General features: G+C 37.9%; 1 protein-coding gene and 1 long non-coding RNA gene across 3 annotated transcripts in view; one reads left to right on the top strand and one right to left on the bottom strand.

Moving 5' to 3' along the window:
• PDE6C (phosphodiesterase 6C) overlaps nucleotides 1–15,084 on the bottom strand; it is a gene marked incomplete at both ends in the record, with an annotated part of 37,000 nt that overhangs the window by 10,288 nt on the left and 11,628 nt on the right. For both annotated transcript variants that reach the window (XM_081073543.1, XM_081073544.1), the window contains 8 exons: nucleotides 4,588–4,675; nucleotides 6,168–6,277; nucleotides 6,955–7,062; nucleotides 7,303–7,449; nucleotides 10,325–10,393; nucleotides 11,761–11,904; nucleotides 12,488–12,637; nucleotides 14,014–14,061. In XM_081073543.1, coding sequence (XP_080929669.1) covers nucleotides 4,588–4,675; nucleotides 6,168–6,277; nucleotides 6,955–7,062; nucleotides 7,303–7,449; nucleotides 10,325–10,393; nucleotides 11,761–11,904; nucleotides 12,488–12,637; nucleotides 14,014–14,061 — 864 coding nt within the window. The remainder of the gene's footprint in view (nucleotides 1–4,587; nucleotides 4,676–6,167; nucleotides 6,278–6,954; nucleotides 7,063–7,302; nucleotides 7,450–10,324; nucleotides 10,394–11,760; nucleotides 11,905–12,487; nucleotides 12,638–14,013; nucleotides 14,062–15,084) is intronic.
• Nucleotides 1–15,084, top strand: part of LOC308507833 — a 32,446-nt gene that overhangs the window by 7,911 nt on the left and 9,451 nt on the right. Inside the window, exons 2-3 of the long non-coding RNA XR_013994941.1 lie at nucleotides 770–907; nucleotides 6,115–6,247. This is a non-coding gene — a long non-coding RNA (uncharacterized lncRNA). The remainder of the gene's footprint in view (nucleotides 1–769; nucleotides 908–6,114; nucleotides 6,248–15,084) is intronic.

Here is a 15,084-nt window from a genome sequence, read left to right on the forward strand (position 1 = left end):
ATATTCTTTTATATATTCTCTTCCTTTCACTGCTAAGGTTTTTAAATGAAGTGCTTCTAAGTGGTTTCTCTTTAAGCTATAGCTATAGATTCATATAAAAGATCCTGCTTATGTTTTTGTGTTAGTTGTTGGAAAGCTCTTGACCAAATGTATGGCCCATGTGTAGTAAGTGTTTATACCTCCTGTATACATTTTGGGCACATTTTGGGCCTTTACCATACTTCACCTTATTTTCCCATTAGCCTTCGTTTGCTTTTTCTCTAATGTTAAATGCATTTTTGGAAGCACCATTAAATTTTGGAAAAAACTTAGGATTAAACACATACGCACACATGCGATGGTTTTTTCACTTTTAAATAAACCTAGAGCCAGTGATCCTTTAATTAGAGCAAGGGGTCTCCGGATGTGGACAGGAGAAACAGATACATCCCCAGACCCAGTTTGACACTACAGAACAGCAACAGAGGAGAAGTTGATGGAAAAGTTATGCTGATATACATTTGTATTGACTCCAACTACTTAATCTCCTAGGACAAAGAGTAAGCCATAGGTAACAAGAAGTGAAGGGAGACAGACAGCAATGGCCAGATCATAACACAGAGAGCCTATAACTCATCAGCTTTGCTCAATATGAGTCTCACCAACTTCTGGAAAGCCACAATCAAAGAAGTGCGTTTCCCAGACAAAAGAAATAGAATTGAGAGAGTGTTTGAGACAATAAACAGGAAGCCGAAGATTTCTTCAACTAATTTCTGCCCTTCTCCCACAGTATTCTTCAGCAGACAGCTGGTTCCATTAAGGGATGAGTAATTTTCAAAAGAAAACAGCATAAAACCTCTGCATAACTACCACAAGAAACAAAAAAGAATCTATAGAATCAGTGCAGCTCCAACCAAAATACCAACAGGTTTGTGTATGTCTGTGCATTTGTAAGTTGACAAACTGACTTTAATTATATGGAAATGCAAAGGGTTAATAAAAGCCAAGGCAATCTTGAAGAACAAAGCTGGAGAATTTACAGTGTAAGAAATTAAAAACTTACTATAAAGGTACAGTAAATAATATAGTATTTGACAAAGGAGAAACAAATTGGCCAGTGGAACAACAGAGAGTGCAGACACAGTCAAACCCATAAAGTTACCTGATTTATGACAAAGGTGGCTCTGAAGTATAGTGAGAAAAGGGTGACCTTTTTAATAAATGGTGCTATGTCAACTGGATTTCCACATAGAAAGAAAAATCTTTACCTCCTCTTAATCTTTACCACACATCATGTATAAAGTTAATTTGTCAAAGCATTGTGAATCTAAATGAGAAAAATAGAACAATACCACTTTTAGAGAAAAATATTTCCATGGTCTTGAGTAGGCAAAGATTTTTTAAAAGAAAAATGGAGCCCATTTTTAAAAATTGACCAAATTGAACTACATTAAAATTAAGTCTGGTCCTCGAAATCCATCATTCAGAGAGTAAAAAGGCAGCTCACAGACAAGAAGATATTTACAATACACATATCCAACAAAAGACATGTAAACCAGAATATGTAAAGAATTCCTCCAAATCAAGTTAAAAGCAACGCCAAGCAAACCAAAAAAGAGAACATGAAAAGGCCAATAAACACATGAAACGGTAGCTCATATGAGTGTTACCCATAGTCAGGAAAAACCCCGATGCAAAGTGATTAACATCAAGACATTCAGGTAAAGTTATCAAAAAATGAAGAATAAAGAGTCATAAGAGCATCTATGCAGAAAAAGCAATTCACATGCTAGGGAGAAAATCAGACTGGCCATGTATACCTCTTCAAGGCAATGCTTTAAAGCCAAAAGTCATTGGAGCAATGTCCTCTAATTTTTACAATTATTAAATCAATTTTAAAAATATGTAAGTGTGTAATATTCCATTTATTCTCCTGAGGACTGCTGAAAACATGATGTTGACACAGGTGCACCAGAACAAGAGGCGACGCCTATCTTCCAGATTCATTCCAGCTAGGCCCCATGCGCTCACAGAAAGAGTCTATTTTTGTTCTCCCCCTACTATTAACATGGCAACAAAAATATAAATTCTGTGTAGCACACCAAAATAGGTAAAAATGGCTCTAATTCAATCCAGAGGAGGTGAGGCCACAGAAAGTACAGGCAATTCTAGTCTTCAAGGTGGTACCAGCAATACCCATGAGAAGATCGCCAACATGTCCATGGTAATCATACACAAGATATTTAATTTTTTCTTCATAAGATGGGGTTGGTACAAAAAAAGCACAAATAGAATTATCATACACTTTGTAACGAAGAGTTTTGAGTAATGGTTCTGTTACTTATGCTGAGAAATTTTATCATTTCTACAATACATTGTAGTATTAACATTTATACTCTTACAAATTTGACTAACCAGGTTTTTCCAGCTAGCCACTCAGGTTAAAGGGTGGATTTCTGTCTGGTTAGAACACAGGTGGTTCTAATCCTCAAAGCAGTGAATGCTACTCTACTGGGATATAAGGACATTTTAGATCAAAGCCTTATAATATGCAAAGCAAAATCTGTGAGTCATGCCCATAAAATGCCAAATTTGCTAGATAAATCTTAAGCATTTCCCTTATTTAAAAAAAAATAAGGTTTTTAATGTAAATATTTTCTTTATGCAAAAAAAGTAAATAAGAAAACTACATTGTCCCCCAAAAATATATAAAGAACATCTGATAGCTAAAAATTTTATTTTTTTTTTCAGCATTCAATTTGCCTGCTTATAAAAAGCTCTGAGATTGCATTGCCTAGCGACTCTATTTACAGTCCTTAAAAGTCTGCAATTAGCAGGTTGAATAGCATTGTAGACAGGTCCTTACCAAGAAGGTCAAGATTACCGAGATGCAATATTCCTTTTTAGAAAGAATAATAAGCCTTTATATAGCTATCAAAACCAGTTCAGACTGCTGAGTAAACAACATTAAAACAAGATGGAAACCCACGACTCTATTATAAACTGTGAAATCCCAGAAGGAAAAAACATATGAAACATAAGAAGCCTTCCGATGTTAAGCATTTAAATATTAGGCTATAGTTTTTAAACATATTCTCCTGTAGTAAGTAAATGTAAAATTAAATAATAAATTACATTTGATACGATGTGCCTGTGGTATCACATAATCAGTGGGATGTGTAGAAAATTCTTACCCCCAAATATAAGATTGTCCCAACCAGTAAAACAGAGACTCGTAACAAATTGGATACTAACAATTTACCCTCCCTTTCTGAATTACTTTCAATTCTATGCCTTTTAATTTTCACAGATCAGATACGACCATCATTTTTATGGCATAAATCCTACTGCACGGAGAAGTTCCGACTGTACATCAGAATTATTAAAGTACTTACTGAAAAATGCAGATTCCTGGGCCTCCACCCCAGAGAGCCCCATCAGCATGAAAAGAAGCCCAGGATCTGTTTTTAACAGTCTGCCCACCCCTGCCCTGCTAAATCAATAATTCTGACGCAGTTGGTCTGGGTCCCTATGTCTGGGCGCTGCATTAATCATACGTTATTAAAAACACTCAAGTCATTTTTTTTTTCTTTTTCCATTTTTTTTTTTTTTGCCTGGTCACTCTGCCTTATAAGTTTTCCCATCTGGCTTTTCATTACCTAGAAGAATGTAGTGTTATATCTAAACTTGGACGTATTTCTGTGTTTTCTTTCCCCTGAGCCTTTAATGAAAAGATCATTATTGAAACAGAGAAAAGCTTCACTCTCCAGAGGGCTTATTTAGCCTATCGAGCAGGTGTGACTCTAAACAAGTTCTTTGCCATGACAAAACAGTGTTTCCTTCTGTCTAATAAATGACTCATTTTAATTGTTTTGGGTTTGGAACTTTCTCGAGATTTTTTTTTAAGTATAAGTATAGATTATATCCACAACTTTTCCACAGCCTATATACTCCTTAAATAAAATTGAAAAAGGGAAGAAGAATAATGACCTCCCATGGAATGTTAGTAGTGCATAATATTTACAAATCAAAGTGAATTCCAGATGAAGCTCAAAGCCATTTCCTGCATTAAGCCACCCTGATTTCCCTTAGGCCCTGCCCACTCCTGAATGTGATGTCTTCCTCTGGAACTCGTTGTGCCTCCCTAATGGCATTTGTCTGATTCTCGCCTATATCTCGATTTAATGCCTCCCTCCACTACCAAAGCTTGACTTTCTCAAAGGTACAGACCATGCCCTACAGTGAGTGAGGGCTCATGAATGAATAAGAAAATCAGTGGCTGTGTAACCATTTATACATACATTTACATTTTACATTTATACATATTTTAGGATGCCTGGAGCCCTTTTACATCCACCGTAAGCTTTTTCTTCTTCACAGACCCATAGAGATTCTATGACTTTCCATGGCTTTTTCTCCTTTATCTCAGCTACTTCCATCTTGGTTGTTCAAAAACTGTTGCACTATAGGAACTTCTGTCAAGTGACTTCAGTAAAGGTATACACTGTCGGCCTCCATAACTCAAAGCCTCCCTCTTTCCAAAGATTTCCTATGGGTTACTGTTTTGATGCAGAGCCTGTGAGCTGCCCTACAGAAAGGCTCACGTACCTCGTCCTGCAGGAGAGTCTTACTATACTCCAGGTGGTGCCTTTCCAAAATAGAAGATCCGTGAAGCTTGGCTAACGGAGATGTGGATCTAGGACAACAAGGATATGCCATCATTTTAACTGTTTGAAGATTACACCTGAGTCCATACAATATAGAATCTTGACTGTCTGAGGATTTTTTTTTTTCATTTCTTCCCTCTCCTTCTCCCCTAATGCCTGTGAAATGGTCAAAAGCAGCATATTGGAAAATATTTTTTTTAGATTTAGAAGATGAGAATATGCTCTTTTTTTAAAAAAAAATCCTTTAGAAAAAAAAACACCCTGATTTTGTTGAACAAATAAAATGATCAAATTGTTTAAACTAGGAAGTTTGGTTCATCCCCTGCATGTAAGATTTTCAACTTCCCAGGAGTTTACAGTCGTGGACTGTGACTTACGTCACATGCAGCAACCCTGTTGAAGCCCATACAGTTTTTGCATAGAAAATGTTCATTAAGAATTTCCTGGAACCAAAATGAAAATCACCATAACACGTCTTTCCTCTTCCAAGACAGTGAGATAAATTTAAACTTAAATTTGCCATTCGTTAATGGTTGGGTCACAGCTTTGGGTAAGTGGGGACCTCAGTCTTTGGTATCCTATCTTTGTTCAGTTCTTCCTGTTCGAGAAGGGGAAGTGACATCAAAAATAAAAAAGTGAAAAGAAGAAAAGATGGAGAGAGGCTAAGGCCAAAGGTCTATATAGATAATGTGGCGACTTTGTTATGGAAATTTGGAATAAATAACTCTCAGGAAGGAAGAAATCAGAAATAAGGGTGGCAGCCTTAGTAGAGAAGTTTCATTTTATTTCAGAAAGAACAGAATTTTAAGGCAGGAAGAAGTCATTAACAGGTCACTCACAGGTCTGGCAAACCAAATACTCTAGATAGGGAACAATTAGATTATGTCTGATTAATATCATAATTGATCATAACTTTAACATATATTCAAATACCTATTCCGTGTCAGCACCGAAGATTTTTAAAAAATTAATAAAGCTCAATTCAAGTCAAAAAGAGTAGTATCTTTAACTCCTTTGGGTTTAAAAACATCAGTCAAGAAATGTTACCAGGGAGCTAGATATTCACCCAGTCTGAAAGTAACAACAGATTAGTTATTAATACAAAGGAGAAATGAACCTTTGCATAAAAAAGATCAACTAGACATTATTTCCAAATAGTTTAACTTAACCTCATAGATAACAGCATAATTTGATATCACAAGTCTCTGGATGCAATGCACTGAGAAGGACACAACATCATCTATGCAAATTCCTGCCCAAAATGTTTCCCCTGAATCTAGTAATTTGGAAACAATCAGCTAAATCCAAACTGAGGCATATTCTACAAAACAACTGGCCTGGACTTTTCAAAAATATCAACATCTTAAAAGACACAAAAAGGTTGAGGAATGATTCCAGATTAAAGGAGATTAAAGATACTGAAAACTAAACCTGCTCACAAAGTGCTTTTCATTCATTCTCCCCTTAGACATCTTCAAACGTCATCAGTACATGTTGATCTTGCCACGTGTGTTCACTTACTTCATCTGATACAAATTGTTGGTGCCTCTGTGGTCAATGTCATGGCAGAAAGCAGCAGCAAGCATGGCAAAGGCTTCAAGGTCTGTATAGTATTTCTTTAGTCTTCCTGTCTGAAAAACATATACGTTGTACTTAGATTAATACATCTCTGCAGCACATGCAGTCAGGCCAGCCTGCAACAAAGGGGACCTGCTGAGTTTTTAGAGCAAGTTGGCTTTATTTCTTGTTGAGTATGGTAATTCATTCTGGCCAATTACAAAACCCAGTAGGACGGGAGGGTTGTTGGGGAGAGTAAGAGACAAGCAGAAGGGATTAAGAAGTACAAATTGGCAGTTATAAAAACAGTCATGGGGATGTAAAGTACAGCAGGGGGAATATAGTCAATAACACTGTAATAGCTATATATAGTGTCAGATGTATGGTGGGTTCTAGGTTTATCAGGGTGATCACTTGGTAAATTATATAAATCTCTAATCACTATGTTGTACACTTGAAACTAATATAATATTGTATGCCAACTGTAATTGAAAGAAAAACAGCAGGTAACTGAAATTTCCTTTAAGTGTGTTAGTATATAAGTAAGTACGTTATTATCAGTGATAATCCAGTCAAGTGCCCCAGGATACCCACACTGTCTGGCATCATCTACAGGAGAGTTTAGCTTTTATAGAATTATGTCCATGAATTCGAAAATTACTGATCTAAACTGATGGACCGTCTCCAGTTCTCGCCATGCTCAGAAGGGAAATGTGCAGGTTTACAGTGATTGACACAGCTCTGTACTTACCATCAGCAAAGTGAACATGGTCTGCCCCACATTGAACCCGTGCCGCCAATTGTGGTAGGTGACGGAACGGTACCCCTTTCTCACCGTGTACATCCATCTGGTAAGAACCTGTTACCAAAAGAAGACAACACCGGTCAGACTTTGGAACAGAATGCTAAAGGTTAGGAGGTCTGTGACAATCTTATCTAAAAAGATCAGTTGGTCTTGTTTACAGGGGTTAAGCTGATATATTTACAAAGTTAATAATAATTTAAAATCCAAACTAAAGTTAATCTTTTGAACCATGGGAAACATTAGTGAAGTACAGCAGCAGAATCACTCAGTATTTTACATTAAAGACCATCTTACCTCTACGGGCACTTTGAATTTCTCCACCACATTTATTTCAAAAAACAGCCGTAGCCCACACTTAATCAGTTTGTGTTCTGTAATGGGAAAGTCACTGAAGCAGAAGTCGTACAGACCTACTGCCTTTGGATCTGGCAACTCCTCCTTCTGTTGAAATAAGGACAAACTGTGTCAAATTGCATTCATCTTTTTTCTTTTTAGTCTCACATGTTCAGCATTAGGTGTAAAACAAAATTACAGTAAAAAGATACCACATCCGATCATGGAGCCTTCTCAGGCCTGGCACTGGTTTATGCACTTTGCGTATATTATCCTCACAACAAACCTGCACAATGGTCCCCAGTTTCCAGATGGTGAAACTGAGACTCAACTATAGTAAGAAATTGTTTTAAATTAGTTTCAGGTGTACAAAGCAACATAATAGTTAGACACTTATACCCCTCACAAAGTGATGTAACCCCCTCCTCCAAACTACTACCCCGCTGACATCCTACATGTTACAGTACCATTGAGTATTTTCCTTATGCTATACTCCACCTCCCATGACATATATATATGTGTGTATATATATATATATTTTTTCTTATAGTTGACAGACAATATTATTCTACTTCAGCTTCAGTTGTACAGCGCATTGGTCAGGCATCTACAGTCAATGAAGTGATCCCCTTGATAAATCCAGTTCCTATCAAGAAACTTTCTAAGTCATGGGATTCAATTCTAAATTCGACTCTAAGTGGCTATTTTTTCCCTCTATGATTCAAAATAAAATGTTTAGTTACCTCAGCTTTACACATTTTTAATACTCAACTTCTCATTTTTCCTATTCAAGAAATATTCAGTAAATAGTAAATGATAACTTAATTCAATTCTATTGTATTTTCTTTACACGTTCAGTAACACTTTCCCATGAGACTGGGAGCTGAGCAAGGGTGGGATCATGTCTTTCGTATTGCTGTGGTCTGTCCCAGAACCATGAGATGTCCCGTGGAGGTGCTCAGTAAATGTTTGTTGAATGAGTGCCCTGCAGGGTATTGGTACACTTGCAGACATCTCATTTAACCCACATCTTGTTAGGACTTAGGACTATGTGAAAAAACACTGAACTGGGCACATGAATATTGACATGGCTTGGGAAATAAAAATATGGATGTTACCGTTAAGGAACTTAACTTAGTGAAAAAATTATACAACACAGACTAGGGGAAGTGAAAGCTTAGAATACTGACAGAGCACAGTATCAAGTGCCTGGGACTGTGGGAGAAACTGAATACCGGAGGGCAGGCCTTCCCTGAACCCAGAAGTAAAGTGCACACCTATAGAAAGAATCATGGTAAGTAGAGATGCACAAATAATTATGCAGCTGGGAAATTATGCCAAGATAATTTTGAAGAATTCCTCTGAAATACTTCTGTGTTTGTTTCTCAAGTTTCTAAGTTTTATGCAGCAATGATTTGGAACAAGCCTAGAGCAGATTTTACATTAAAATAGGGTGTTTTTGATAAAGCTACTGGTTCTTTACCCATTTCATTTCTTCTCCAACATAAACTTCTTTCTCCTGTACATAGAGAACTAGAGAATTTCTAAAGTGTCATGGATGTCAATTATGATTTTTTAATAAGACGATACATGCTGTTGAGGGCAGGTGAGGAGAAGGAAGTGTCGTCTTTGGGCCGAGTGTAAGAGGAAAGTGTTCAGAGGTGGTGCCAAGGAGAATGGGCAAGGAGAAAGAGCGTTGGTGACATGAAAATATGCAGGGTGGGAATGAAGCTCTCAAAAAGGGTTCAAAGGCCAAGGGCCAGATGGTAGGACAGAGGCCATAAAAGACGGGAAAGGGGAAGGTGAGATATTCAGTATTTCTTAGTTTAGAAAGAGGAACACTTACATCATAGATTGGAAAGGGGCTGTGGAAAACAGGATAAGGTTGTTAGTGGGGAAAATAAATGTGATGTTAGTTCCATTTCAATCAGATTGTATTCAAGCCTCTGGTCTTGGGGCCTTGGGAAATATCCCAAACTTTCAGCTGGGATCTCAGAAGGGCCACACTCTAGAAATAATGGCTCTAACCCTTGTTGTAAGGGGAAAACCAATAGACCATTCCTAAAATCAAAATCTGAAACCAACTCTATTCATCTGCTAGAAGAAAATCTAACCGTCTTTGCAGAAAGATAGTATCACTTAGAGCCCCTACAAGTTTTCATCCACAATGTCCAGTTTTCAATGAAACAAAAATATGAAGCATGCTTTAAAATGATCAAATGACTGAAAGCTAAGTATAAAAATAAATGGTAGAACCAGACTTATAGGTGACACAGGTATTGATATGGAGAATTTAGACAAAGGAGACAACACTGTTTAAAAGTTTTAAGACAGAGTTGGAATCTTCTTTTAAAAAGGTATTAAATGAGCCTTCTAGAACTGAAAAACATAATCTCTGAAATTAAAAATTTATTGGATGGGTCTAATAGTAAATAGTAGAAAATGGGTTTGGATGGGTTTAGTAGGCACAAAATAATAGGATTAATGAACTGGGAGAGAAATTCATTTCAACCAGAAATAATAGGGGTGGCCCAATAAGTGGACAGTAGGAAAACACTGAATTACTGCAGGCTTCAGAAGAGAAACTAGAGATGGCAGATGATAATTGTGCCCAGAAGGGTCTATGTTCTGTAATTCTGTCGTGTTTTCTGGGGTGGCCGTGGTGTAATCCAAAGCTATTGAAATCAACCAGTCCATACTGCCTGTAGAGTCTATGCCTGTAAGAGTCTATGCCATAAGACTGTAGACTCTACAGTCTTATTTCGTAGTCTAGTTTAGCTGAGATTCTAAATTACCTATGTGGATTGGACTGTAGGAAACGAAGAGGAAGACAGCAGGAAGCCAGAATATCTCTTTAGAAGAAACCTCCTTTCTTTTTAGCTTTGAAAGGTGTCAGGGAAGCGGTATCTCATTTACTTGAAAAATGAGAAAGCATGTCCTAATAAGTTTTATTAAAAATGCATTAAGGATAGAAAACACTTACCAAAATTGTGACAAGTTGTTTTTCTTCACAGTCTTCAATTACATCTATATTTAACTTCTCTTTAAAATTCTAAAATGTAAAAGCAATTGAGGTGAAATTCCTATAAAGGAGAAGATTTCTCTCTGATTCCTTTGCTTTTAAAATCAATTAAAACACATTTAAAATATGCTGTAATGAGTTCCATGACAAAGATGCATTCTGGCTACAAAGAAAACCTAAAGCACATGAATATGAAGAGTTTCCTCCAAGAAATAACCTAACCAAATTAATTTTTCTATTCCTCCCAAAATGTAACAACAGCTGTCTTGAGAGTAAGAAGAGAGAGAGAGAGAGAGAGAGAGAGAGAGAGAGAGAGAGAGAGAGAGAGAGAGATTGTTTGTACATAGGTTGTTTGTACATAGGAAAGAAAGAAAGAAGGAAGGAAGGAAGGAAGGAAGGAAGGAAGGAAGGAAGGAAGGAAGGAAGGAAGGAAGGAAGGAAGGAAGGAAGGAAGGGCTTACATCTGCTTTTTAATTAGTATATAACAATTTCCCTTTATTCTCCCCATCTTCAACGTCTCATCTTCAACATATCAAACTCTCAAGTCAAATTTTCTTACCTCTCAAATCACACAGCAAAACCAAAACCAAAACAACAACAACAACAACAACAAAAAACAACACTGCAGCAAAACTATACCTTGCACACACTCTAAACGCTAGGGAAATAGAAGGAATAGAAATAGTGGGTATGTGATATTTTCCCTTCGTTTGGTGGTAATTAGAATACTGTTAGTAAATATCTACTCGCTCCCCCATCATCCATGATGTTGGTTTTGATCATGTTTGGCCCATGAGAATTTCAGCGAATGTGGTATGAGTAAAGACTTGAAATGTGCTTGCACAGGAGGCTTGCTCTGTTGCACTTCTGTCATCATCATGAAAAGAACATCTATCAGGTAGCTGCTGATCAAGAAAAATGAGAGAGACACATAGAGCAATCCGAACTCACAGCTCGGAGCCAAACCCAATCAAGAACAACTGAAGCCTGGCCAACCCACAAATGCATGAGTGAGAAATAGAAGCTTATTGTTGTATACCACTGAGATGTTATAGTTGCTATGCAGCTTTACATGGTAATAGCTGACTGATATGTTTTCCTTCCTGAAATATTTTTCCCTTGCTAACACACTTGAATCTAGACATCACTACTTCAGTTCCTACAGACCCATAAGCTGTTTCTAACAAAGGGTCATTCCAACCAGGCAGCCTGGAAGTCCAGTAAGGGTCCATGTACACTGGGCCACCCAGGACCTCCCTAAAACCCCCTTCTTTGTCTGCCCTCCTTAGCTCAGGACTAAACCTATTCTCATTTGTCAGACCTTTGGGTAATTAGGTGAATTCCAGAAGCCCTGGTTAGATACCACCCGATGCCACAGGACTGAATTCCCCACTTACCAAGATAGACTTGATTTCATCAGGAGTAGCTTTGGTCTGATTCATGAGCATTTCCCGAGCTATGTCCTTTCTGTTTTCTAGCTTGTTCATTTTCTCATAGGTGTCAGTATTTAAAAGAGACCATCCAAGAAATTGTGTGAGAGTCTGAAATGAATAACATGTGATTCAATTCTCTAAAATCAAAGCAAAACTGATTTGGAGGCAGCAATCTGCATGCTTTCCTATCACTTAATCTCCCTTCCACCATCAACAACCTAGTTCCTTGTTTTAATCTAAGAAAAATATACTAATAATGCCCCAGACAAGAAAATAGGCTACGCCCTTGATTTTCAAAGTGCACCATGCATCCCGAATACTTTATTAGAAAAGAGAAATTACAAGAATCCAATAAAATAAACGTGACCTAAAAATCAGAGAGAGGGCTGGGGTGAGAGCGAGAATAGAGAGAACAGAAGTGGGGTGAAGAGAAAGGAGATACAAACCTTCCTTCCCAATTTCCTAGTATTGTAGAGAATTTTTATTAGACCAGAAGTTCATACTTTGGTAGAAAATGGTGCTGTTTATAGAAGTCAATAAACAGAAATGACACAACAACCTACTGACTGCAACCATGTGTGACTCATGTCTTAATTGCCCTTCAAAAATATTATTCCAGAAAAAAATCATTATGCATTTTCTGTTATTTCATGAATTTCGTTTACCTCCATTATTTTACAATTGCTCTTACCTCAGTAATGTGTTCATCATACTCATCAAAAGGTTTTCCATCCTTCCTGTTGTAAAACGTAGCTACTCCCACAATATCTTCTTTCTTGTTGACAATAGGCAGGGACAAGACATTTTTAATGACCCAGCCAGTTTCATCTACAGGTCCTTTCTACAAATAATAAACACTTATGTTACTTTTTTAAACTTTTTATTTTGAAATAATTATAGATTCACAGGATGTTGTAAAACAAACGTACAGAGAGGTCCCCAGTACCCTTCATCCAGTTTTCTCAGTGGTAACATCTTATGTATAGCACACTATCAAAACCACGGAATAGACATTGGTCCAATCCATGAAGCTTATTCAAATTTCACCAGATCTGTATGTATTTATTTGTGTGTGTGTGTGTGTGTGTGTGTGTCTGGGTGGGTGACTGCATGTGTGTGAGGCTCTATGCAGATTCATTACTTACGTAGATAAGTGCACCCTCCACTAGAATCGAGCTCCTTTGCCCCAGCCCTTTATAGCCATCCCCCCCACATACATTTGGGTTCTTTTTAATTTGAAGAAAGAATAATCTTTGGGTATTAGACACACAATTCCTATGCCATGTCAGAACAGTCTAGGATGATAGAGCCATAAAAGTATACTAGTACATTCAATTAAGTGTACTAGAACACAAGGGTCGGTATTGTGACAACCTAACCCTTCTCTTTGCCTCTCCAGCCCTAGGGATGAGAAGCATTTACCTCTGTGTCACCTCAGTGTTTCCTATTCACTTTTTCTGTCCTCTAACACCTGTTTAGCTCATTTCTTATACAAAATTCTCTCTGTTGAAATACCTAGTGTCATTTCTGTTTTCCTGACTGATCTATCGAGATAGTCTTTTGTTCTGTGGTGTGGTTCCATTTAGTAAATATCTGTCTAGCCCCAGTGATGTGCCAGGACCTTGGCTAGCTGCTGGGGATACTAAGATGAATAAGTCACAGGCCTTTACCTCTCGTTAGACAGCAGTCTAATGAGAGACATAGACACAGAAGATTAGGAGTGTTCCTCAAAGTGTGGCCCAAGGACTACGTGCAACAGATTTTTTTAAAAAGCTTGTTTCATGGGCATGTATTTTGAATAAGCTCCCTAGGTAATTCTGATGCCCTCTGATGTTTGAGAACCACGGTGTGGCCACCTGCACAGTAGGCAACAGAGCAAAGGTAGCCGAGCACTGACCACACCACATTGTTCATGCTTTAGCCTCCTGTTGGCTTATTTAGTCACCTTTAGAGACTCCGATTAAGTCTCAACTCTGAAGCCTTCTCTCACTTTTTTGGCCATATGGAAGTTTACTTTTTCAGAATTACAAAAGCACTTATAGCCTTTTATAGGCCATAGAATTTAGCATTTAGATGTTTTCCCAAAGCTTCAGAATGATTATTATTCTTTTTTGTCTCTGAGTCTAACATAGACCCTGGGGATAGGAGGGATGGGAGAAGAGTGCTGTTCCCCTCCTCCCTGGTACTGGGGTGAGAGCTGGCAGAGGGCAAGGTTACCTGGAATGTGAAGTACTCATCTGCAGGGGCATTCAGCATGTTACAAATCTGTAACGCAAGAGGGAACAAAAGTCCTGAAACATCATATAGTGGAGTCATTAAACCCACAACACAGAACAAGAAAAATGCATCAGGTATGAGGGTTTCTTCCATAGCTTTCAACGGCTTGCGGGCAGATTATTCACACTGGACCTTGGTTAGGCCAAATTTGCTACCAACACATTGAAGTTACCTTATCATCTGCTAATTAAGTCATTGGATGACATTTAGCACCGTCTCTACTCCTTCCTACTCTCCTAGCCTCTAAGGATTCTTCTTCCAAATTCAAAGCAACTAGATGAATGAACCCTGCCAAAAACACAAGGACCATGCTAAAGAAAAAAACAAATATGCAAATAAATGCTGTAAATATATTTCAGCAACTTGGATCTGAAGGGGGAATAAAGAAAAATGCTGGCATAAATGTTGAAAGCTTCAAACATTCTTATAGGACAGAATCTTGATCCAAAAAATGACAGAGATGGTGGAGAAGCCCAATTCAGGAGAAAAGTCAGCCATGAGAAGGAAAGTATTATTGAGGCCAAGTGGAAAAGCTGTGGTGACCCTACCTTCTGGCCTTTAGACCTATGGGACCTACCAGAGATCACTTATTTGTTGTCTTTCTACACCTGACCTCTCTTAGCCAGGCCTGGCCTACTGTTCACCTCACTCCACCTGACAAGCCAGGGCAAAAATCTTCACTTTCTGTATCAATTCACTACATCTTTTTATTGCAAATTTCAGTGGCAAAGTTCTCTCTTTATATATTTTTCTTTTTTGTCAGTAATCTTCCATGCTTCAAAAATTTTGACCAAGGGAACTGTCCCTTGAGATCAAACGAAATCCAGCATGAATCATGGACTTCCAAAAGACTCTGACATGTGTTGGCTGCAGAATAAGAAGCTGGGGAATGGATCAACCTTTCTCGTGTCAACAAAATATTTTCTTGTAGGGTTTAGGGGTCTCTAGTGAACTTACATTCAACTGCCAAGTTTCCTCTCTCCTATATCCTGAGCCAAAGGAAGGGGCCAG

The sequence above is a fragment of the Rhinolophus hipposideros genome (assembly GCF_964194185.1).
Source record: "Rhinolophus hipposideros genome assembly, chromosome: 15".
Taxonomy (NCBI): domain Eukaryota; kingdom Metazoa; phylum Chordata; class Mammalia; order Chiroptera; family Rhinolophidae; genus Rhinolophus; species Rhinolophus hipposideros.